General features: G+C 40.6%; 1 protein-coding gene across 3 annotated transcripts in view; it reads left to right on the plus strand.

The window, feature by feature from the left end:
- Nucleotides 1-23865, plus strand: part of LOC122790723 (O-sialoglycoprotein endopeptidase) — a 276220-nt gene that overhangs the window by 176137 nt on the left and 76218 nt on the right. For all 3 annotated transcript variants that reach the window (XM_044058295.1, XM_044058297.1, XM_044058296.1), the window contains exons 8-9: nt 8222-8287; nt 9390-9480. In XM_044058295.1, coding sequence (XP_043914230.1) covers nt 8222-8287; nt 9390-9480 — 157 coding nt within the window. The remainder of the gene's footprint in view (nt 1-8221; nt 8288-9389; nt 9481-23865) is intronic.

Here is a 23865-nt window from a genome sequence, read left to right on the forward strand (position 1 = left end):
TAATGTCTGTCTGTGAAGCTCCCATTGCATGGGCAAATGAGGCTGCACCTATTTGAAAGGAATGTAATGTATATTTATCTGAGTCTAGGCCACTCAACTTGATTGCTTCCTTTAAAACTGCTCTCACTGGATACTGTCAGAGGTTCACCTTGCTGATGACAAAAGAATGGAACATGTGACCTACCCCTATAGTTACTTGTCTCTAGTAGCACTTTAGTCAAGTTCCATTCCAAACCCTTTGGGAGTAACCACTCTTACCCACTGACCTTTGCCTTCTTGATCCGTTTTGGATTTAGCCACATAAACCCAAGTGTCCTCCCCCAGCAGATGTACATGTGCCACTGGTAAAACTGTCCGTTGACCTTTCTTCTTGTTTGGTTAAATAATTTCAGACCATCTAAATGCCCCACAAAAAGCCAGCAGAAAGGCAGCCCTAAACAATGCTACCTCATAAGAAGAAAAACAAACATTTGAAACTGCAAGCCACAGCTTACGTAACACCGCTGGACCTATGGGGTACCCCTTATCAGGCCTTTTGGGTGTTTGTTTCCCCCAGCCCTTAAACATTGTCCGTATCTGAAATGTGTTAGCTAAATCCTTCAGACCCAAGACCTGATGAAACCAGTTCAGAGCTGACAATGTGCTTCTTGCCCTTCCAAAAGTCCAACCTCTTCTTTCATTACCAAAATGTAAGCCCTAACTTGGTAAGGTGGAATTGGCCATACTTATTCCCAGCCTCTGAATAATCTGGTCTGCAAGAATTGCTGTATGCATTTATTGTACCTTATCCTTGTCTTTCCACTGAGGGCATTGCACATTAGCCACCATTCTCGTCTGCCCATAAAGCCCATAAATGATCCGGCACTCGAATCGGAGAAGGATTCGCATTTGGAGCCAACAACCAGAAACGAGACCACTGCAAACGAGAAAGGGAATCTGCCAATGAGTTATCGAAGCCTGGAATGTGTTGTGCCTTCACTGTGACATTTAATGTTCAACACTTAAAAGTAAAATATCTCATCCTCCTGCCTACTACTCTCTCCCCTCCAGCTGATTATTGACTATGTGTACTACGCTATTGTCAGAGCGAAACCAAACTGCTCTATCTTTCATTTGCACATCCCATATTTCCAATGCAACCACTACTGGAAAAAATTCCATTTCAGCAATTGAAATGCATAACTTATTTCTCACATGAGTCGGCCATGCCGAACTAACCAAAGTACAATACAGTACAGTACAGTATCAGCAATGCATCTATATACTGTGGGTGTAGAACCCACAGTCTCTGAGCAAAGCCAACCCACTCTATCTTTCATTTGCACACCCCATATTTCCAGTGCAACCACTACTGGGAAAAATTCCATCTCTGCAATTGAAATGTTTAAACCTACTTTTCACTTGAGTCGGCCATGCCGCACTGAACCACTAATCTTGAAAATAACCCCAAAAGCCAGTTCCCCTTGCTGCATCTGTAAACACTGAAGCGGTAGTTGGTTGTCTCTCCCCTGCAAATTGCTGTCCCATTGTAATCTAATAAGAAACACAGCTACCATAAATCCGCCATGCCCTGTGAGGCCCTAATCCGGTGGTGTGGCCTTGTGCACCCAGACCCTTTAGCAGCCAAATGCCTCAAATGAATGCCCCACATGGGTCACTTTGCATGCAAAGTTCATCAGCCCAATAATTCTTGGTCCTGTGTACCCCTAATAGGGGATGTGGCATGCAAAAGTTTATTCTGGGTGGGCTGAGAGATGAAACATGTCTTGGCCGTGCAATTTGTCTTCTGGATGCCATGCACTGATGCCTAAATTTATATTACAATTGATTCCAGTAATGGCTAGGTGAGTTAACTTACCGAAATTAAGTATACATACATATACACATACGTATGTACATACACACATACATACATACTTATAAATACAAAGCTAGCTATAAAATATATGCATGCATGTATAAATACATATAGGTTCATAGGTAAGTACTAGGCTATCTGCCTGAGGGCATCTGTAAGCCTAGCCAGAATGTGTTGGCTTTCACCGCCCCCTTAGATTAGTTCCCTGTGTGCGCCTCGGTCCAACAGAGCCGTTAGTTCCCTGTGCCTCTGTCCAGCAGTGCCACTGCAGTGATCCCGGGGTAAATTTTCTGTTTCCCATCCACTCGTCAAGGTTTCTCTTGAAGAGTGTTAGTGAGGGGCTCTGAATAATATACAGAAATATCCATATATATGTATGTACACATATTAGGCACACATATATACTATACACACCCACCCATATTCATACCTATATCTATAGATATATATTGCAGATGTATAATACATATAAACATATGCATACATATACCCATACATATATATATATATATACACATCTCCGTACTTATACACACGCATACATATATATCTATACACATGCATAAATACACACACACACATATATACACATAGATTATACATATATACATACCTAGCCAACAACCACTTCGCTAGACTCCTTAATCCATGGTAGACTAGTTGACTATCATCCCCTCATCTAGTATCTCCTCCCCACCTCACCTCCACTGTGAAGGTATTGTGAATTAATTACTAGTTGTTATTTTTGTTCTCATTTATATATATGTTAAATATGTTTTTTCTGTTCTCTACCTGTATTTATCTCCTTAGAATATTATGTATGTTGGTTACTTTCTTAGTATATTGTAGTGGAGCTTTTCTCCCCGGGCCTCTGCTGAAAATGGACATGTATCCAGCTAGACCAGCCCGGTCAACAAATGTAAAATAAATAAATAAAATAAATATATATATATATATATATGCACACATACATATCCACATATATACACACATCCATATACCTACGCAAATACACACACACGTGTGTGTGTGTGTGTGTGTATATATATATATATATATATATATATGTGTGCGTACACATGCACCCACGTGCACTTTTGTATAATTGCTCCTTGTATTTAGATATCAGATGCAGCATTTGGGTTTGCTTGACTACATATCTGCTACCATACACCTGAAATGTCATTTATTTGTTTTAACCACTTTGTTTCGTGCCAACATTTATACATCTGGTTGCTAAGAAAAAGGTCAGGGAAGGTCATCAGAGTGTATATAGCCCTGACCCGTCTTCCTGAATATCTACGAAATAGATATCTGCAGAATAATGCAAAATGATTCAAAGATGCTGACAATCTATCTTAACACACTGTCACTGAGTAGCAATTTACTACACAATAAGCTAAACCATATAGCCTGCATGACAACACTGCATGATAACACCATGTAAACTACCACAGCCAACACCCGAAGTGAATTCTCAGTTTTTTGTTTTGTTTTGTTATTACTCAGAACATGCACACCGTCACAGCATCTATGGTCCTCTAACAACTTTCTAAGCGAATTTCATTAATGCTTACAAATTTATTTGGTTTTGCCCAAAATTCTTAAACCAAGAAGTAGAAAGGAATGCTGCAACCTCTACCTAATGACAGAGGACCTTCTGGCTACCACCATAGATGAATTATTATTATTATTATTATTATTATTATTATTATTATTATTATTATTATTATTATTATTATTATTATTATTATTATCATCATCATCATTTGTGTTAATATTATTTTGGAGTATCATTTTATTATTAAACAGATTGGAGTTTTATTAATAATTCTTTATTAACTTTTTTATTTTTATTATTATTAACATCTTCACATGCCTCCAGATTTCTAAGTAATTCTGGGGTACTCAAAATTATCATGTACCTCTTTCTACCGGACTAACATTTTTGTTTGTATTGCTGAATTCTTGTCACCCAACTGATGTGGATATCTAAAGGCAAGACTGTGCATTTGCGCATCTATCAACTTACAAAAATATGTGAGCTAATAAAGTGACTGTAAGGAAGTTTTGCAACTCAAGGGCCTTTACAGTGCCCCAAATTTACAAAGGTTTTACTAAGGCTTGAAAGCATTCCTCCCAAGAAGTGTAAGTGGAATGCCATAAAACTTCCCCCTCTTTCCTTTGTTAAGTGCACAGTGTTATCTGATGTGTTCAAAACCTAATTACACTGCAGGAAGTGGGGGATGAGAAAAACCTTCTGCTTGCAGCAAATACAAGCTAGTTTTTCTTCTCTTGCAAACTTTACAGCCATGAGTTAAGATCTTAGCTTGAATTAGCAGCTAAAGTGAAACTTTTGGCCATTTACAAATAATCCTGCTTTCTCAAACAGGAAAATGCTTTAAATATGTTTTCTGTTCCACCAAGCCACTTTGCAGTGATAACTAAAAACCCAACTAAATATTACCAACAAATCAAAGCTTTGACCTCATATGAAACAGTTCAACCTTTCCTGAAGGAATTCTGTGCACTGACCCATTACCTCCCCCCTCTGTGCACTGCCCCATTATCCCCCCCCCACTCTGTGCACTGACCCATTACCTCCCCTCACCTTTCTGCCCTTCTTTTTCTACTTCCTTAAAGAAAGTAGCACCACTAAAACTGAAATGGTTATAATATTCTGCTACTTAGCCACAGAATCCAAGCCAACCAACTGCTCTTTACTCCACCAAAGTTTAGTAATGTGTTAGTTAGCAGGTGAAATAAACAACAAATAAATCCACAGGGTTAACAAACGTAAGCATTGGCTTTGCGGTCCTGAACAAAAGAGTTTCCACTTTTTGCCAAACCTTTCTGTCCACAATTACCCAATGTACTCATCTACAACCTGCAAATGGCTGTAAATTCCATAAAACCTGAATTAACTTTAATAATCCACTCAGCTGAATTATGTAGTATTATTTTTATTATTAATTTCATTTTATTTGCTAAGAAATTAACCGGACATGATTTATTTGCATTAAGCACAACAAGTTAGCAAACCAAACATGATTTATGTTGTATTAAGCATACAAGCTGGCCCCAACTCCCTAGCCTTGCCATGTGATTCTTCACTGACCCCAGCCATCTAATTAATTGCAGGCCACCACTATTGTTTGCTAGATTGCTAAGAAAAACAATTTCAGCTATTGCTAAAACCTTTTGCATCTCATCTCTAAACCCCAGGCCACACTTGGGCATGTGTGCCTTTGTTTCATGCCTTACGTGAGCCTTAATCCCATAGTAAACCCTACTTGAAGTATTAATTTAAACCTATTCTGTCATTTAAATTTAGTCTGATACCTTCAAGTACATATTTTACCCTCTAGCCTGTTTGTAACCTAATCTCCAGGCGTTTCAAAAATCTAACTGATTTGAGTTACAAAATTTTATTTATGTATTTATTTTACATTTGTTGACCGGGATAGTCCGACTGGATGCATGTCCATTTTCAGCGGAGGCCCGGGGAGAAAAGCTCCAAGGGTAAGCAGATACAGCATTACATAATACCAGCATTACATATTACAAACAGACTATTTACAGAGATTACATAAGTAAGCAAGTTAAACAAGTTCCGCAGGTTACAGTTGGTCCTGAGCACAAGTCAGGATTAAATTAAATTACACAGTAAACTGGTTAACAGATTTTTACACATTCGAGTTAGCCAGGCTTGATACATTGACATAGCCAGTTAAGTGACAAATGTTGTTTGAGTCTAGTTTTAAATTGACCTAAGGTGGAAAGTAAGGTAATATCAGCTGGAAGAGAGTTCCAGGATCTACTTACAGAGTTTGCAAAGAGAGAATCACTGGCTGTGTTATTAATTTTGCTAGTCTGAATTAGTAGTTTGTTAGAGGATCGAAGCGGTCTAGGATTGTTATAGGGGGTGATAATATTTTTAAGTGCAGGAGTATTGTCCGGATTATAGAGGATTTTATAGGCCATAATCAGTTGGTTATACTGGATTAGGCTAGGTAGTTCAAGCCAACCAAGCTGATTTAGATTGATGCAATGATGTATCCTAAAAGGCAGCCCAGTGGCAAACCTGGCAATGTGGTTGTAGCAAATTGAGAGTTTGTTAAGGACAGTCTTGTTCATATTCGAGAGTAGAGGGGATGCATACAGAAGGGTTGAAAGAAGGTGAGAGCGAGCTATGGCAATTTTAGCTGGAGGGGTTAGGAAGGCTTTTATTCTGTAAAGTGACCCTAGTTTTTTTATTGATGGTTTTGATGGTTTGGTTAACATGTAGGTCAAATTTGAGATTGTCTATGATGACACCTAATAGTTTTGTAGATGGGTCAGGGGAGATTATTGTGCCATCATTTGATTTTTATGGTAAAGGTGAAAGCGGTAGACCTATGTGTTGGTGAAAATAACAGCATTTTAGTTTTTTTGGGATTTAGGATCAGACGATGTTCAGAAAGCCAGTTTTCTATTGTATTAAAGGTGGTCTGGGTAGCTGACCATAACTCTACTGGAGATGTGGCTGAGCAAATCAGAGTAGAGTCATCAGCATATTGGATACAGCTGACTTTTGGGATGTCAGTATAAAGGTCGTTAATGAAGATGGAGAACAGCAAGGGCCCTAGTATAGAGCCTTGTGGTACTCTGAGGGTGATAGGTAGAAGGTTAGAGAGTTTGTTCTGCCAGAGGACAGCCTGCTGTCGACCATTCAGGTAGGATTGAAACCATTGGAGGGCTCCAGTATCTAGACAGAATGTTTGCAGGGTGTGGATTAAAAGTTGGTGATCAACCATATCGAATGCCTTGGAAAGATCCAAAAAGAGGGCTGAGGATATATAATTATTGTTACGATTATGGTTTATGGTGTTAGTAAAGGCTAGGAGGGCTGAAGTAGTGCTGTGATGAGGACGGAAGCCATGCTGAGTGTCTGCCATAAGGCGATTTTGGATTAGGTGGTGCATTAGTTGTCTGTGAATACATTTTTCCATAATCTTTGCAAGTGGAGAGAGTATAGCTATTGGCCTATAATTGGAGAATTCAGTAGAGCTGCCTCCTTTGTGAAGTGGGATTACATAAGATATTTTCCAGATGGTGGGAATTTTAGCTTCTACTATGGTTCGATTGATTAGTATTGAGACGGGGTAAGCAATCGCATCAGCTGATTTTTGTAGGTACTCGGCAGGGAGCTGATCAGCAGAAAGTGTAGTGGGGTGTAATAAATTACACAAACTAAAGCCATTACATCAGATAGTAACTTAAGCAATCTGCCTACATGTTCTTAAACCAAAGTGTCTTTAAACATCAACAATAACATAACTAGCCTTTACTCTGATACAAAATTGTTGTCCCATGTAAATAAAATAGTTTAAGGCAAACTGCCCTTGAGGGACTTCAACTATTTCTGATCTTCTCCAAATGTTCTGCCTTGTGGCTACTTTCCAGCCTCAGCTCCCCAGGCCCTGCCATGTGGCTACCTATAGGCCTCAGTTCACAGGCCTGGCCCCAAGTGGCTACCTGCAGGCTTCAGTTTCCAGACCTTGCCATGTGGCTAACTGCAGGCCTCAGTTCCCAGGCCCTGCCATGTGGCTAATTGCATGTCTCAGTTCCTAGGTCCTACCCTGTGGCTAACTGCAGGCCTCAGCTCACAGGCCCTGCCTTGTGACTAACTGTAGGCCTCAGCTGCTAGCAACTAAGCCTCAACCATATCACCCCCCCGTGTATATATATTTTTTTAAACTTGTACAAGACTTCCTGTGTCTCATGTATAACCCCAGGCCTTCCAAGGGGCATGTGCCCTAGTTATTTCTCTTTAACTATGCTTTACTTCAGTCAGTGCAAATCTTTGGTTAAGTACTTACAAAACCCTTATGGTGTTCTAATTTTCACTTGATACCTTACAAGTACAACCTTAATTCCTACCCTTGCTTGTAGCATCGAAATACAGGCCTTGGATCACCCATGTAGTTCACACACAAACCAGTAATCCACAGATAAGCTGATCAGACAAGCTGCCAAGGTAGAGGTTGAAAAGACTGATTTGCTTTGTTCTCAGCTTTTTCAACCCTTCCCCTGGACAGCCCAGCCCACATACCTATCCTGACCCTACCTGTTCTCCACCTCCCCCCACTGAAACCTGAGTCCAAACTGACCTGCCTCAGACAAATGACTGCTTGCTACGACTGGCTTGCCAGCCATTGAATGCTTGGAACTTGTGTCTTGAAGTGTAAAAGAGCTTACCTCATTTGTTTTACAATTTGGATCGCTAGTGTAATTGCATTTCATCTCTTGTGGTTTTAAACTGTTGAAGAGCTTAAAGAACGCAGGATTACTTTTAATACTAACCAGGTTTTCTTTTGTTAGGATGCTGCTCACAAGATGCTAAAAGCTGAGGAGTGCACCCCAGAGGACCTTTGCTTCTCCTTACAGGTCAGATTACTAATGGAATTATTATTATTTTTTTAATACTTTAGTGTTGTGTTCACGCTACTACTAAAACATTCCATGTCTTGGAACTGGTTCTGAACTACTTAAAGAGCTCCAGAAATATGACTGGGAAGGCCTTTTTGCAGTGGAAAACTATTAGCATGTTATGTTCTCATAAATCCATCTTGGAACAGTTCTGAATTTCTTTTCTTACTACTTTGCATAGAGGCATGTAGTCCTTTGCCCATCACATACATACCAAGTTAGAGGAGCGCACAAAGCCCTTTGTGCTACTGATTTCATTTGCAGCACTCTCACATTTCCTGTTTCACCTTCATCCTTTGTCTTAGGAAAGCTTTTGCATTTGACACCTAAAACCCTAGAACCTTCCAGATGTTCCTGTACTCCTGTCTCTCCAGGACCTATACTGTTACTGCCTTTGTTTTTTTGGAATAGAAAATGAGAAGTATTGCCAGCCAGCAAAAGATGAGGAGAGACGCACAATGCCTTACATCACCTCATTGAAGGCAGGAGCTGTGAAGGGTGGGCTGTGCCATCACTGTCAGGAGAGTTCCTTGCATGCTTCAAGATCCATGCAGGACTAACAGGAGAAGGTATGATAGTCAGATGCCAAATACCTGTTAAAGCCTGCCTAGGATGCAGCATCTTGTTCTTTGCAAGCTTCTTTTCAGGTAGAGAGGGGACACGCTCTCACCTGCTGTCTGCTGCAATGAACAGAACGCGGCGGGGTGCTTATCTAGCAGTCATTATGATGGTTGCATCTCAGGGTGTCTGCACACATCTTGTCCAAACTGCCACAGACAGCCATTTATTGTATACGATACCATTTGTGTGACTGTAAGGTTTCGAGTTTGCAGAATCATCACTGAATGTGAATCCTTTGCAGTTTAATCAGTTTTATTATTCTCATGTGTTCTGAATGCGTCTGCTGTAGCAAGTGCAGGTCTTATGTGATGGAAGAGCTACACACTGAACAAAAACAAGGAAATGTTTGCTCTTACCCAGAGGTTTTCTTAATGTTGCAGCTTTTATGGCTCGTATGACGGCCTTCATTCTGAGTGTGCCCTGTCTTTTCCTTCCATAGGAGACCATCTTTGCTATGCTGGTAGAGATCACAGAGCGAGCCATGGCGCACTGCAACTCCCAGGAAGTCCTCATCGTTGGAGGAGTGGGTTGTATGTTTCCATTACTCTTAAAATAATAATAATTTAACTGTGTGTTGAATTTCCACATGCAGTTTGTATGTTTCTCTTGATTTTTGTGATTTACTCCTGCCATAAATATTTTAATTATTCATTTAAGAGTTGGTTTCCCGAAATTGTGTAAATTTTGCGGCCGTGTTAAACAGTAGGTGTTCCAGAGGTTGTTTCATTTTCGTGGAAGGCACTTTGATTTCCTGTTTGAAATATGGTGCTAATCTTCCTGTGTTTTTTGTTTGCATTTATTCTTATTGTGACATCCCATAATATAAATCTGTATATTGACCATTTTACTTATATTGATTGTATTGACTGACCTGAAGAAGCAGAATTGAGCTGTATATAACAGGACAGCAGGCTCTTCATCTGTTGCTCTAGTATCTGGGAATTCTGCTTTTTTTTTTTTTTACAAGAAAGCATGACATTTAGCTTCATCCTCATGTCTAACTGTGCTTTCAAGTATGGGAAACTCTGTGCAAGTTACAGTGTTACATAAGGTGATGAGCTTATGTCCGAGTTGCTCGTTTTTTTTCTGAGGACAATCCTGCAACAGTATTCTAACAGTTGGACTTTATGGGTTCGTGGCTAAGTATTAGGCTAGCTGCCCTTCTAGGGCCATTTTAAGCCTAGTCAGTTTCCCTTAAAGTTGTGAAGCAGACATTTCTGTTTGTGAGATCAACATTTTAATCATTATGGCAAACCCCAACACCCATAATATGATCCCTAGAGGTAAACTATCCCTAATGTGGATTCATACCCAGCACTTTCTATGTTATACAGAGCATAATTCATTAACATGATGAAAAGAAAAATAGATTGATGGTTAATGGACATACTGCCCAGAAGACTTTTTTTTTTTTTGACATTTGTTTACCAGTAAAGTCTGACTGGGCCAAAAAGTGTCCATTTTCAGAGGAGGCTTAGGGAGAAAAGCCCCACAATCATAATCTGTCAAAAATCAATTACAGATATTTTAAATCACAAAGTATCATGTAACACTACAAAACAGGAGTGAAAAAACTTTATATTGAGAAAAATGTAGAGCATATGATCTGATGTTGTCAATTTTCATTCAGTTCTCAACTAATGGGGTTTGGATCGGATCCCTTGGATCTGAATCTGACATTGCAAAAGCTTGTGGCAACTTTGAACTCTTGAGCTTCTCCCTGACCCATAATCCACCAACCATATTTACCTCTGATCTCGTTTGCTGCTTGACAGCAAAAGAAGTGGTAACTGAATCCTCTCGAGCCAAGTGTAATTTTTTTGTCAAACGTTTCGCTCTTTTTTTTTTCTAAACTTTAAAGTTAAGTCTTATCTCCCTTATCCATCTCCTATTAATTAGATAATTTTCTTTCACTTTTCATACTTAATACTCCAAATACTATTGTCAGCATTTCTTTCCACTTTTCTACACTATGTGTAATCAGTAGTTAACATTGTTGGTATTTTCTGTTTTCTCTCCCTTTTTCCGCAGTTTGTTATTGTTTAAAACAATGTGTGTATATATATATATATATATATATATATATATATATATATATATAATAAAATAGTTTTTCTTCAATTTCTGTAACTGTCACTTTAAACTGATTCTTTATAGTACTGTTTAACTGTTTATTGACTGCCTTTCTGTTAGTTTTCTGTGTAATGTCTGAAAAAGAGAAAATCCCTACAGGGTTTAAGAAGTGCCTTAAAGGTGGACATAAAATTCCATTTTTGGACGTACACACACAGTGTGTGTCTACTGCCTAGGTCCCCTCTATTTACAGGAGGACTGTTCCATTTGTCACATATTTAATATGAGGGTGCTTACTGAGAGAAAAATTACATTTTATTCTTAAAGGCATGCTGCCTACCTCTTTTGAGGAGGCCTTATCTGGAGTTTCCCCTACAAAAAAAGTCTAAGTCCTTCCTCCTCATCTTCAAAGGTTTTTGAGCAGGCTAGGAAGTGACCAATATCTGGACATTCTGAACATAAAAGAAAAAAGGAAAAAGCTGTTGATCAGACTCTATCCTCTGATCCAAAACACAGAAAAATCTTCATCAGATCTGACCTCAACATTCATTCTAATTAAAAGGGAACTGAATTATTAGATCTGACCCCATCGGATCCAACCAGAAGTTCCAATTCAATGCAATTACATGAATTGGCTGTTGTCCCTCTGTGAACCATGTGCCTTTGGGGGTTCCATCACCTTTCCTGGAAAGACCAAAATGTCCATCCGTCATATCCACTTACTCTTCCAGAAACCTCACAGAAGATGTGGAGACTGGTGAGAAAGATTCTCTTGGGGCAAAGCCAGTCATGTGTCCCATTGTCTTCTACATGTTTGGGTTAGGAGATCCGTTGTACAATTACACCACCCTAACCAGTTCCTCCTCTGACTCCATACAGGACCTCAGAGCCTTTGGATCGGAGTTGTTCGGCACAGTCTTGCTTGGATCCGAGGATTGTCTTATCTTCGTATCCAAAGTTGGCTTTGAGAACTTTGGTCCAATTGGATCTGGAGAGCTCTTGGAGCTGAGACTACCATGTCAGATCCGAGGTGTTAGAACTGACTGTGAACCTTTCAGAGCTGTCTCTGCACGAACCTCGGCAAGGGTTAGTTCAGCTCCAACTTCTGTCTCGGGAAAGCTGCCTTCAGAACAGGTTGGGACCAGGATCCAGAAGCTTGCCTTCTCTGATCCGGGGTCCTGTCCTTCTCTAGGACAGTCTGCCTTTGAGATTATGGAGAGGGCCCTGTCTACATTGTTGACGCAGACTGTTCCTGACCCCTTGAAACCTCAGTCTCTAACCTTTCTGTCTCTTTGGTTGGAGTCTTGCCTTTCTTCTACACAGGGAGAGCTGGTACCAAAACCCCAGGCTTCCCAGCAGGGTATCCCCATTTCTTCTAATACCTCCCCAGAGCATCCCACTGAGGAGGTCCCTAAAAAGAAAACGTGCAAGAGGAAGTACTTGGATTCCCCAGAATCTGTCATGGATGATGCAGATTTTGATGAAGGTGAAGGGTCGCTATGGTCACCTGCTGATCATGTCTCATTTGGAGACGGCCTAGAAATCCTAAAAAAGATAGATGGGTGGAAGTTCAGCAACCTTCCTTTTGAAGAATCTGTATTCCTGGAGGCATTCAGTACTATACTGTTTATATCCTTGGTGACTCTGCCTGCAGATGACCTCCTTGAGTTGATCTCTTGGTGGGCATGGAACGATCTAGACACCATTGAGCCAGTTGCTTGAAGACTTGACAAAATTATGACAGCAGAGGAGGACAAGAAGTTTTGGGCTAAAGGAATTCCTGCTAATGCCATGGTTGTGCCAGCAGCCATTAAAAAGGAACTAGCTGAGGAGAGTTCCACGTCCATCCCCCAACAAGGAGTCTCAGATGATGGATAGGTTTGGGAAGCGTGTTTATGCTTGTGACCTTTGCTCTAAGGTCACTGAGCTAACTGGCACATTTCACCAGGTTACATAGAAACCTGATAAAGGAACTTTCAGACACCTGTCAGGATCCATTTCTGAAGATGTACAAGCCTCTGTCACTTCTCAGTTGGCTACCCTGCAGTCAATATCCAGTTCCTTCATGAGGCCCATTTCTCATGTTGGATAAGAAACCTCAGGGACAGCTGGATCAGGCGTTTCCATAAGGAGACAGGTCTGGATGTGCTTGTGTGTTTTTTGTGGAGTTCAAGTCTTTTGTCAGTGTTCTTTTGATGGCACTTTTGTTTGGACCAAAAGTGAGGGACACATTATCCAGGTGTGAGAAGGATGGAAAGACCCTGTCTGCTGTGGGCGTATATTTTTCTACCCCTCAAAGATCATTTTCGAGGAATCGGAGAGGTGAATGAAAGATGTGTGTCGCTTAAATGTTGGCACACAAATAAACAAGTCTTCGTGGGTTCTGTTTAAACAGTTTTATTCTATAAAAACACATTGTTGTATAGAATATTGACTATGACTGAGTAACTTCTATGCAGACTAACTGCTGCGATCATACATGCTCACTCACTGGCTGCTTCTGCAAAATGGCACTAGGGATTGCACGTGTCTGGAATTTATAGGTGCATGCACAGTCTCGCATGCTTCTTAAAGACGTAGCACACACACGTTGCACTCTGATCTACATCCTCCCTCTTTGAGAACTAGATCATGCAATTTGTTATGAGTTTATTTGGCATGCAGAAATCGCAGATAATCTAAAGACATGCATTATACAATACTAAGTACACAGATATATACAATCAAGTCCATGTTCATGTGTATTTTTCACTAGGCTTAGAAACTAGTCCATATCATGTGACATAAAATTGTGAATCATAGGTTCATAGGTTCATAGGTTCATACTAGGCTATCTGCCCGAGGGCATTTACAAGCCTAGCCCATAGTTTTGTGGCTTACGCCACCCCTTTAGTATGGGGAACTATACCCATTATTTTGCTGTGCCTCTGTTGAGCAGTGACACTGAGGTAATCCCTGGGGTATATCTGCGATCTCCCATCCATTGGTCAAGATTTCTCTTGAACAAGGCCAGCGAGGTGCTCTGCCTCACATATACCGGGATTTTATTCCACAGCATAGGGTGTCTTTGGGTGATGAATCTATCCCTCCAGCACGTCCTATTAATAGCCGTGTCGAGGTTTAAGTCTCCCGCCCTTGTGGCTCTGACGGATCTAGATTTTTTGAGGTGAAGCATATTCATCAAATCTGGGTTTGACATGGCCTTGTATGTTAGGCAAAGGTCACCTCTGAGCAAGCGGTAAGTGACTGAATAGAGCTGGAGTTCTTTCAGTCGGGCAGCATAGGACAGATGTTCGAGACCCTTTATCCTTTTGGTGAGGAACTTTTGTGGCCTCTCCAGCTGCTGCAAGTGTCGGGTCAGATACATTCCGAATGGGGCATTGTACTCAATCATTGGTCTGATGAGTGATGAGTATAGGAGACTATGACCTCCCTTGATCTAGATGAGAATCCCTTCATGATAAGGTGGGCAATGTAGAAGGTCTTCCTAACTACTTTAGCTACATGGGTGTCGAATGACAGACTACTATCAACCTGGGTCCCCAGGTCCCTGATAACTTCTTCTGTACTCAGTGGATTGCCACCTATTTGGTAGCTAGGGGTAACCTTATTTTTCCCGAAGGGTATGACTATGCATTTTTGGCATTTAACTTTAGGCCATGGCTCTGGCACCAGTTATCCGTTTCTGTGAGACCCTTCTGAAGGATATCTGTGTCAGATGTGTTTTCTACTATGGCCCAGTTTGCAGTCATCTGCAAACTTTGTCAGCCATAACCCTCCTGTGTTTGCTTGTACTTGGAAAAGTAGATGCCAAACAAGAGTGGGCCCAGGACTGAGCCCTGTGGTACACCACTTGTGACAGGCTTTGAGTCTGACATGGCGCCAGCAACTCTGACCCTGTGGGTTCTGTCACTCAGCCAGTTTGCAACCCATCTTGTGATGTATGGGTTAACATTTAAGCTGATGAGTTTTTCAATGATACCCGAGTGGGGTATTGTATCAAAGGCCTTCGCCAGATCGAGGTAGGCTGTATGGACTGCCTTTCCTCATCAATGGCTTTGGTGACTGTTTGAAAAAGTCAACCAAGTTTAGAAGGCATGATCTGCCTTTGACAAAGCCAAACTGGGATGGATCCAAAGTCTGCAAATTCCCTATGTCTTTATTTATGAGGTCCATTATGATCCTCTCCATGGCTTTGCAGATAAGGCTTGTCAAGCTAATGGGCCAGTAATTTCCAGGGTCGGTGGAGGCACCGCCTTTGTGAAGTGGGACCACAGTTGCAGTGCGCCACTCCCTGGGTACATATCCAGAGGTAAGACTATGATTAAACAGCTGTCCTAGCTGTGGGTTTAATTCCTCGTTGAGTTCGTGGAGCACATAGCCGGGGACACCATCAGGTCCCATGGATGCTGTGTTTTTTGCTTTGGAGAGAGCAGTTCTCACTTGGGCGTTGGAGATGTTTGGGGGGCTGCAATCGCTTGGTATAGATATCTCTCCTTTTGGGGAGGGGGAAGTTTGCACTGAACCGGTCAGCCAGTATGTTGGCAATGTCTGTAGGATCAGTAATCTTCACATCATTTTGAACTAGTTCTGAGCATATCTGGGAGTTTCCTCCCAGGTTTCTAACATAGCTAAAGAAGGCCTTATGATTGTCTTTTGAGTCTTTAGCTATTTTTCTCTCAAAATTTGCTTTGGATGATTTTATGAGAGCTCTTAGTTTTTACTTATAGTGATCAAGGGTGTCTTACCTTTTAAGGATTTTGCTCTATCTTGTAGTAGCTTCCTCCTTTTGTTGTAGAGTTTGTTTATGGCTGGGGTCCACCAGAGTGGACGCTTGCCTTTGGTACAAAGAGTCTTTGTTTTGCTTGGGATTGCCTTATCCATGCAGTCCTGCAGGTGCTGGTAGAAGGCATTTGTAAGTGATTCAGCGGCTTGAGTACTGTTTTCCGTCTTCTGGAGGGCCTTAAAGGATACCACACTAGTTTTTATAAGTGTGAAGTCGGCTTCGAGAAGTTCTTTACTGTGGTCTTTTTATTTCAGGTGGGGGGGGGATGAGGACCTCCAGCGAGATTAGTTTGTAATCTGATCACACCAGTGAGGGTATACTTCGGTGTTGAACATTGTGCTCCCATGTTCGTGATGATGAGATCAAGTATGTTTTCTCCTCTTGTGGGGATGGTGACTAGTTGTTCCATGGCATTTGAGTTTATGAATTCCAGGAACTTTTGGGCTAGGGTGTTTGGGCTTGAGTAGTGTTCCCAGTCTATATTAGGGTAATTGAAGTCACCTAGTATGATGGTGTTTGGTGATACATTTATCCCTCTAGTGTTTTCAGGAAGGCCATGTGAGGTTCCTGAGTTTGTGAGGGTGGCCTGTAACATGCTACAATTTGCAGAGCAGTCTTGCCTATGGTTAATTGCACCTGGATGGTCTCCGATGCATCGTGCGTTGCCACCAGTCTTGAGGTGTGGGTGTCTTTGATGAATATGGATACCTCCTTTCTTGGTATTGTCCGGATTTTGGGGCCGGGCATGATAAGAGGTAAAACCTGATAGTGCTGGGGTGCTCTCAGGAGCCTTGAACCAGGTTTCTGTCACTGCACAGACATCGATGTTCTCCATACTGAGAAGGGCCTCGAGTCGTGCATTTTGAGATTTAGACTTCTGGCATTGAGCAGCATTACCCTTAGTTTTTTCCTTTTTGTGTTCTAGGGTGGTAGGTTTAGAATTTGAGCCTTGCCTAAAAGGCACTATGGGGTGGCAAGAGCCTTTGCCAATATCCGGAATCCCAGGGTGACAGGTGCAAGCCGTCCCTTGGAAGCAGCGTGGCTTGTCCAGCATGTCATCCCAGGCAGACAGACATTGGATCCCCTTTGAATGACACCAGAGTTTAAGCCAATTGTTAAAGCTGATCATCTTATCTCTGTATTGTGGCATCATTCTTGGTGAAGGTAGGATACTGCTCAAGGTCAGGGTCATACCTGCCTGGGCTACATAATCAGAGAGCTCCTCAATGTCTCTTTTCATGTAGTCCAAGGAGGTGCGTCTCAGGTCGTTTACACCAGCGTGGACAATGACTGAGTCATATTTGTACCTGCTGTTGAGAGACCTGAGTGCTTGCGTTATGTGGCGGATTCTAGCGCCCGACAGGCAGCTTACTGTGACCTTCTCCTTACTCAGTCTGGTGAGGACGTCAGTGTGACTGACTATGGAATCACCAATGACTAGTGTGTCTGGCATTGTGTTTGGCCTTAAGGGCTGTGACTGTTTGACACTCTGACTGTGAGGTCTATGTGTTGCAGGTGTTGTGTTCTGAGGTGGTGGTTGTTTGGGTGTCTGCTTTGGTGGCCTCTGCTGTTTTGGTAGATTTTGATCAGAGCCGCCGAGTATGTCTTTGTGTGTTTATGTGTATGATTTGAGGTTGTGATGGTACTATGTGAGACTGGGTCTATAGTGTGTGTGGTAACCTTCTCCTCCTGACTGGTCTTGCCAGTCCTATGTTGAGAGAGCTCAGCCTCCAGTTTGGCCGTATAGTTGCATCTCTCGCATGTATTTGTGTTTTGTGGGAGGAGGAGAGGGTTGTCTGTGTACATGAGGCAATTGTAACATTGCCTCAATATTCCCAGGTTCACCAGCTGAGCAGGAGAGGACACTAGCAACTGATCCCTCGACATGCTAGAAGGACTAGACAAAAAAACTTTAAAAGAGATTCGGGGACGTGACTGAGAAATGGGGGTTTGCCTTTTGGGGTGCTATCTATAAGAGTGCCGTATCAAGGTAATAAGTACTGTAGGAGCAAGTGCTAGGTTTAACAGATAGAGAAAAGTCTACTTGGAGTCAAGTAGAGATGATCTTTTAGGTATTAGAGAAAGTGCTAGTAACAGGGATGCTTAAAGGTAAGATTGAAAAGAATGCACTCTGCAGTGTGCACTAGAGAAGTTAGATATGAAAGTAGGTAACTTGAGTTTTACCTGTTTAAAAAGTTAAGGTTTAGTGGAGAGTTACTATTTTTAAAACAGCAAGATGGACTGAAAGGGGTGGTTACTTTTGTATTTTGGTACTATGAAATACTGTAGGATGGCCAATAAATTTAAATAATTGAAGGGGTGGGATTTCAAAAGTGATGGTTTTGTGATTACTCACATAAGCCAGTGAAAGTAGAGAGAAATGAGATATATGGTCAGATTAACATAAGAGGCGGGCAACTAGAAAGACAGTGGTATTTAACAAGACAACTTAAATGGGTGGGAGGGAGGGGAAAAATTCTGCCTGACTCAGAACAGAGAGAGCAGTGGTCTCTTTTGAAGTTTTAATATGCTGTTAAACAGAATGCAAGCAAAACACAAGGTAAAGAAAACAAACTACAGTATTCAAAATATAGAAAGGCAATACAGAAATACAAAAAATAACAGCAAACTAACCTTTCCTTCACAGCAAAGTGTAGCAGAGTCTGGATGAGCCTTTCTGGTGGAATCAGATTTAGCAACTGGGACAGTCTCTGCAAAATGGTTGACTTGTGGAATGTTCAAATTACTTTCTGGAACAGAATCAGTTTCAACACATTCTCGTCTGGAAACAATGTCTGACTCATTCTTTGATTTAGAGTTTGCGTCACAGATACAATGTTGTGATTGCAATGTTGATTCTGGTACAGGAAGATGATGTCTGTGATTTCTCCTATACTTCACACCCTTTGAGCTTACCAAATAGGATCTTTGTTCGGCACAGATGCCTGTAATCTGTCCTATTTGATCAAAACCGTTCATTGTCTGAATTCATACCATCTCTCCTTTCCTCAGTAAATGAAATAATCTGCTTGATCTGTAATAACTAGATTTCTGGATATTATGCTTCTTCAGCAATTGAGCCTTGATGGTTTTATTGTTTTTAGACTTGGGCTGTAACAAACTTGATGAAATAGGTAGCATAGTTCTAGTTTGTTTGGAAAGTAGTGTTTGAGCAGGTGAGACAAGAATATCATCACTAGGTATGTTTCTGAAATTAAATTAATTCAAGAGTACATTAGTATTGTCACGCTTTGACTGTTCAAGTAATTGCTTTGCACTCTGTACTGCTTGTTCAGCTAGACCATTGGACTGCGGATATTCAGGACTACTAGTGACATGTACAAAGTCCCATTCTCTTGCAAATTTCTGAAACAGCTGGCGAGTGAATTGAGTGCCATTGGCAGAATAAAGTTTGTGTGGACTACCATGAATTGAAAAATGATGCTCAACTTGGTGATAACAGCTGTTGAGGTTAAGTTTTGGTAGCAGATCAATCTCAAACCAGTTGGAATAAGAGTCTACCAAAACCAAATAATGTTGATTGTTCCACTCAAAGATATCAGTAGCTACAGTAGACCAAGGTAGTTCAGTATTGGATTTAGCTGAAGTGGTTCTTTTTGTAAATGCAATCTGGTACTATTACATACTGAACAAGAAGAAAGAACTCTATCAATGTCCTTTGATAATGAAGGCCAAAATACTAGTTCTCTTGCCCTTCTCTTAGTGGATAATAAACCTGGGTGACCACGATGCAAAATCTGAATATATTCTTGCTGTAAGGAGAGAACAACAATTTTAGTACCTTTGAAAGCAATGCCAGCTTCCAACAGCAATTCATCTCTGTAAGGAAAATACGATTGCATCTCGGGTGATGCACTAGATTGCTTGCCATCCAACATTGATGTAGTGATTAAGCTTTTGTGACATTGGATCAGTTGTAGTGTGATGTCTCAGCTCAAGTCTAGTGTTGGAAAAATTACACACTGACATTACATCAAAGTCAAAAGTTTCAGTATCAATCTGTTCTGTTGTACTTCTAGGTGATCTGGATAAGGTATCAGCCAGATAGAGTAATTCACCTTTAGTGTAGACCATTTTGAAATTGTACTTTTGCAATTTGAGCATCATTCTTTGTAATCTCGCTGTAGTGTAATGCATAGGCTTCTTTAGAATGGTAACTGGAGGCTGATGATCAGTTTCAGTCTGGATAGCTCTGCCATAAATATAATTGTGAAACTTGGAACATGTGAAAACTATTGCCAAAAGCTCTTTGCCAATTTGCGCATAATGCATCTCGGTTTGATTAAGTTTCTTAGATGTGTAGGCTACTGGTCTGCCTTCTTGAAGAATAACTGCACCAAGACCAACATTTGCAGCATCACAGGAAAGAACAACTGGTTTATTCATATTGTAGTATCTTAACGTAGGTGGGGTGGCAATTTTCTGCTTAAGGTCACATCAAACGCCTTCTGATGATCCACCCATGACCTTGCAATATTTTTGTGTGTTAGCTCTCTCAAAGGTGTTGTCAGCTTACTGAAGTCTGGTATAAACTTGCCTAAATAGTTGACCATGCCCAGAAAACGCTGTAAACATTGCACATTATCTGGTGCTGAAATCTCAAAAATAGCTTTTTGTTTGGTTAGGTCAGGTCTTAAGCCTGCACTTGTAAACAGATGTCTTACATAGGTTACTTCTTGAAGTCTGAATTTGCACTTCAGGGGATTGAGCTTCAAGTTTACTTCATGTGCTCTGTCCAGAACTTTCTTGATGTTTTGTGCATGCTCTGCTTCGCCATTACCTCCAGCTAATAGATAGTCTACTATTATGGCATAAAGTTAACTGGAAAAAAATGTTCCATTGCATGCTGAAAGACTTCAGTTGCAGAATTTATTCCAAATGGCTTCCTTAGGAATCTGTATCTGCCAAACTGAGTACCAAAAGTAATTAGAAATAAGGATTTACAATCAAGCATCACTTGCCAAAATGAACTCTTTGCATCCAAAACAGAAAATACAGTGGTTGGTATTAGAGGTGCAACTTCCACAGGTGTGTGCATTGGATGATACGGCCTTTGTAATGCTTTATTCAAATCTGTAGGTTCAATGCATGTTCTGATTTCATCGGAACCTTTCTTATGAGTGACTACTATGGACGACACCCATTTGGTTGGTTCTGTGACTGGACAAATAGCACTTTGCTGCACCATCTTATCCAGCTGAGCTTTGACTTTATTTTACATTGCTATTGGAACCCTCCTTACTGGTCTGACTACTGTAGTGGCCTCAGGATCTAACTTCATAGAATACACAACTGGAAGTTTGTCCAATTTGCCATTGAAAACATCAGCATACTCTGAGAAAATGGCTTTGGAAAAACTTGAACTTGGAACTTTACTCGCATGATGAATTTCTGTAGCAAAAGAAAGCAGATTCATTCTCAAATTGTCTTTGAGACCTAGTAAAGATTGCACTGGTCATCGGACTATGTAGAATAATAAGTTGCAACAGTTCTCAGCCAAATAACATGAGAGTATTACTGAACCTTTGGTTTGAATTTCTTCACCTCCATATGCAACAAGTCTCGCACTGCTGGTCACATTGAGTTGTTTGTTAGTTCTCACTTTTGCAAATGTGTCTGCTGATATAACATTACACTTTGACCCAGTGTCTACTTTGAGCTGTGTGAATTTTCCATTGATCCAAACCACTTCACTCGTTGTTAATAAGTTTACTGCATCAGCTCTTTCTCCAAGTATTGATACACCATCCACATAGAAAGCTGACTGTTTCAGCTCTACTTGATCAACTTGCTTTTTTGTGCGACTTTTCTTTACAATTGATGAGGCTTACCAGATTTGCAAAACGTTTGGAAATGGTTCCACTTTTTACACTTGTGGCATTGCTGTCCGTATACTAACACTTCTCACTTCTAGACTCCTGATTTGCATCGCAATTGCAACAGTTAACAATAAAGCTAGACTTTGTTTTTGCTGACTCACGTTTGTGTTGTACTGAGCTGACGGTTGAATTTGCACTTTTTCTGGAACTCTCTGGAAAGCTTTGTGCCTTCTTTGAAAACCTTGTGGCTCCCCCTTGCTTAGGCCTGTTTTTGTTTGCCACGTGTTGCATACTATCTTCGTTTGCTGAAACCATGCCTTTATCACTCACAAGTATGTTCATATGTCTTTCTGTCACCTCATGGATCTGAAAAATCTCTGTTGCTTTGCTTAACGTCAAATAACTGTCACGAAGGAGAATCTTTTTCACTGCAGCACTATTAGTACCACACATACAAGTTTGTCCTTTATCAGCTCATCTTTCAAATCACCAAACTGACATAGTTTAGCTTTTTTTCTCAAGAAGTTTATATAAGCTGCAAATGTTTCCCCTTGTTTCTGATTTCTTTTGTAAAACAAATACCTCTCTAATGTAATGTTTATCTGGGGGTTGCACATCTCTCTAAACTTAGGCTTCAAACACTCAGGGTCTTCCCTTGATTCAGCTTGCACAACAATATGGTGGTTTGCACCTTCACCTTCGTACACTGTTGGTGGTGGAACATTCTGTTTTTATGGCTTCAGATCCTGCTAGATTTAGCAAAATAAATACCTTGGCACGTGTCTCTTCATCTGCATAAGCTGCTTGTATGAAAATATCATATTCTTGCTCAAATATTCTCCAGTTCTCTGCAATATTCTGATCAAACACAAGTGGTTGAGGACCTCGAAATCCATCTGCCATATTAACACATACCACCAAATAACGCCCAAATACACACACACACACACACACACACACACACACACACACACACATGCATTAGTTTAGTAAATGGCATAAACGCAATTTGTTCAATGCTTTTGTGGTCTGTACTTATACTTTCTCTCTTTGAGCTTATCTCTCTTTGAACTTATCAGAATGGTGCGAATGAACAAACCTCATAGTACTTTCAAATAACTGGACTTTGCGAACTAAACTTCCCAGGCTTCTCGATGCATTATTGCACTTTGTGAAATAGCTTTTTAGATTTCCCAGTGCCTTACTGTACTATGCAAAATAGCTTCTTAAATTTATTGATGCTTTATTGTACTTTGCGAAGTAGCTTTTTTAGAATTCTCGATGCTTTACTGTGCTTTGCGAAATAGCTTTTTCGGGCTATCAGTGGTTTACGAAGCTTTGCGGAATTGCTTTTCAAACTTTTGGATGCTTTACAGAGCTTTGCGGAATAATTTCTCGGTCTATGCTTTATAAAATTTTCAACTGGTAAAGTCAGAAACGCTAAAGTCATTTACTTTTGAAATTGGTAAAGGCAGAAATGCTAAAGTAATTGCTTGTAACTTTATCGACAAAGGCAGGAATGCTACAGTCATATACCATCATTTGTCAACGTCATCACTTTAAGAAACATTTGAGAACTTTACGATGCAACTGAGCAATTCACGAGCACTGTAATACTCTTGTAATCGTCTGTAAGGAACACCTTTTATCAAGGCAAGAAGTATATCGAGCAGCTGTACAGTGCGAGTAAATCGAACTTCTGTTGCTCAAATTCAATATCTTTTGAAGCATTTGCACTTTGCAAACGATTACATGCAATACACTGAAATGTCCTCAAAATGGCAGTACTTTGCTAGGCAACTCTTTACAGTGCAATAAGCACTCTGTAATGTCGGGACTTTGTGAATAGACACAGCCAGCCCAAGAACTTTCCTTCAAATAACCATGCTTTGACTGGATTACACAAAATAGTTGCACTTTGCACACAGTGAACTCTTTGAAATGCATACACAATAATAAGCACACGCTTTAAGCACCTTTACACACTCTGAGATAGTTCAAATAACTTTAATTATGCTCTTGATACAATACGAAGTCAGAGTTATGCCCAAATTCAGCACTTTGCCCAAACACAAGCAGTCGCCTTGCTTTATTTTTGCTTACTTTGCTCTTTTTTTTTTCTTATTGTATTGTTTTTGCTCGTTTTAAGCCCTTTTCTATGCTCAACATACTTTCTTTGTGCTCGCTTTTACTCTAAACCTGCTCAGTTCTGCCTT

The sequence above is a fragment of the Protopterus annectens genome, chromosome 16.part0 (genome assembly GCF_019279795.1).
Source record: "Protopterus annectens isolate FY-2018-M chromosome 16.part0, PAN1.0, whole genome shotgun sequence".
NCBI lineage: Eukaryota > Metazoa > Chordata > Ceratodontiformes > Protopteridae > Protopterus > Protopterus annectens.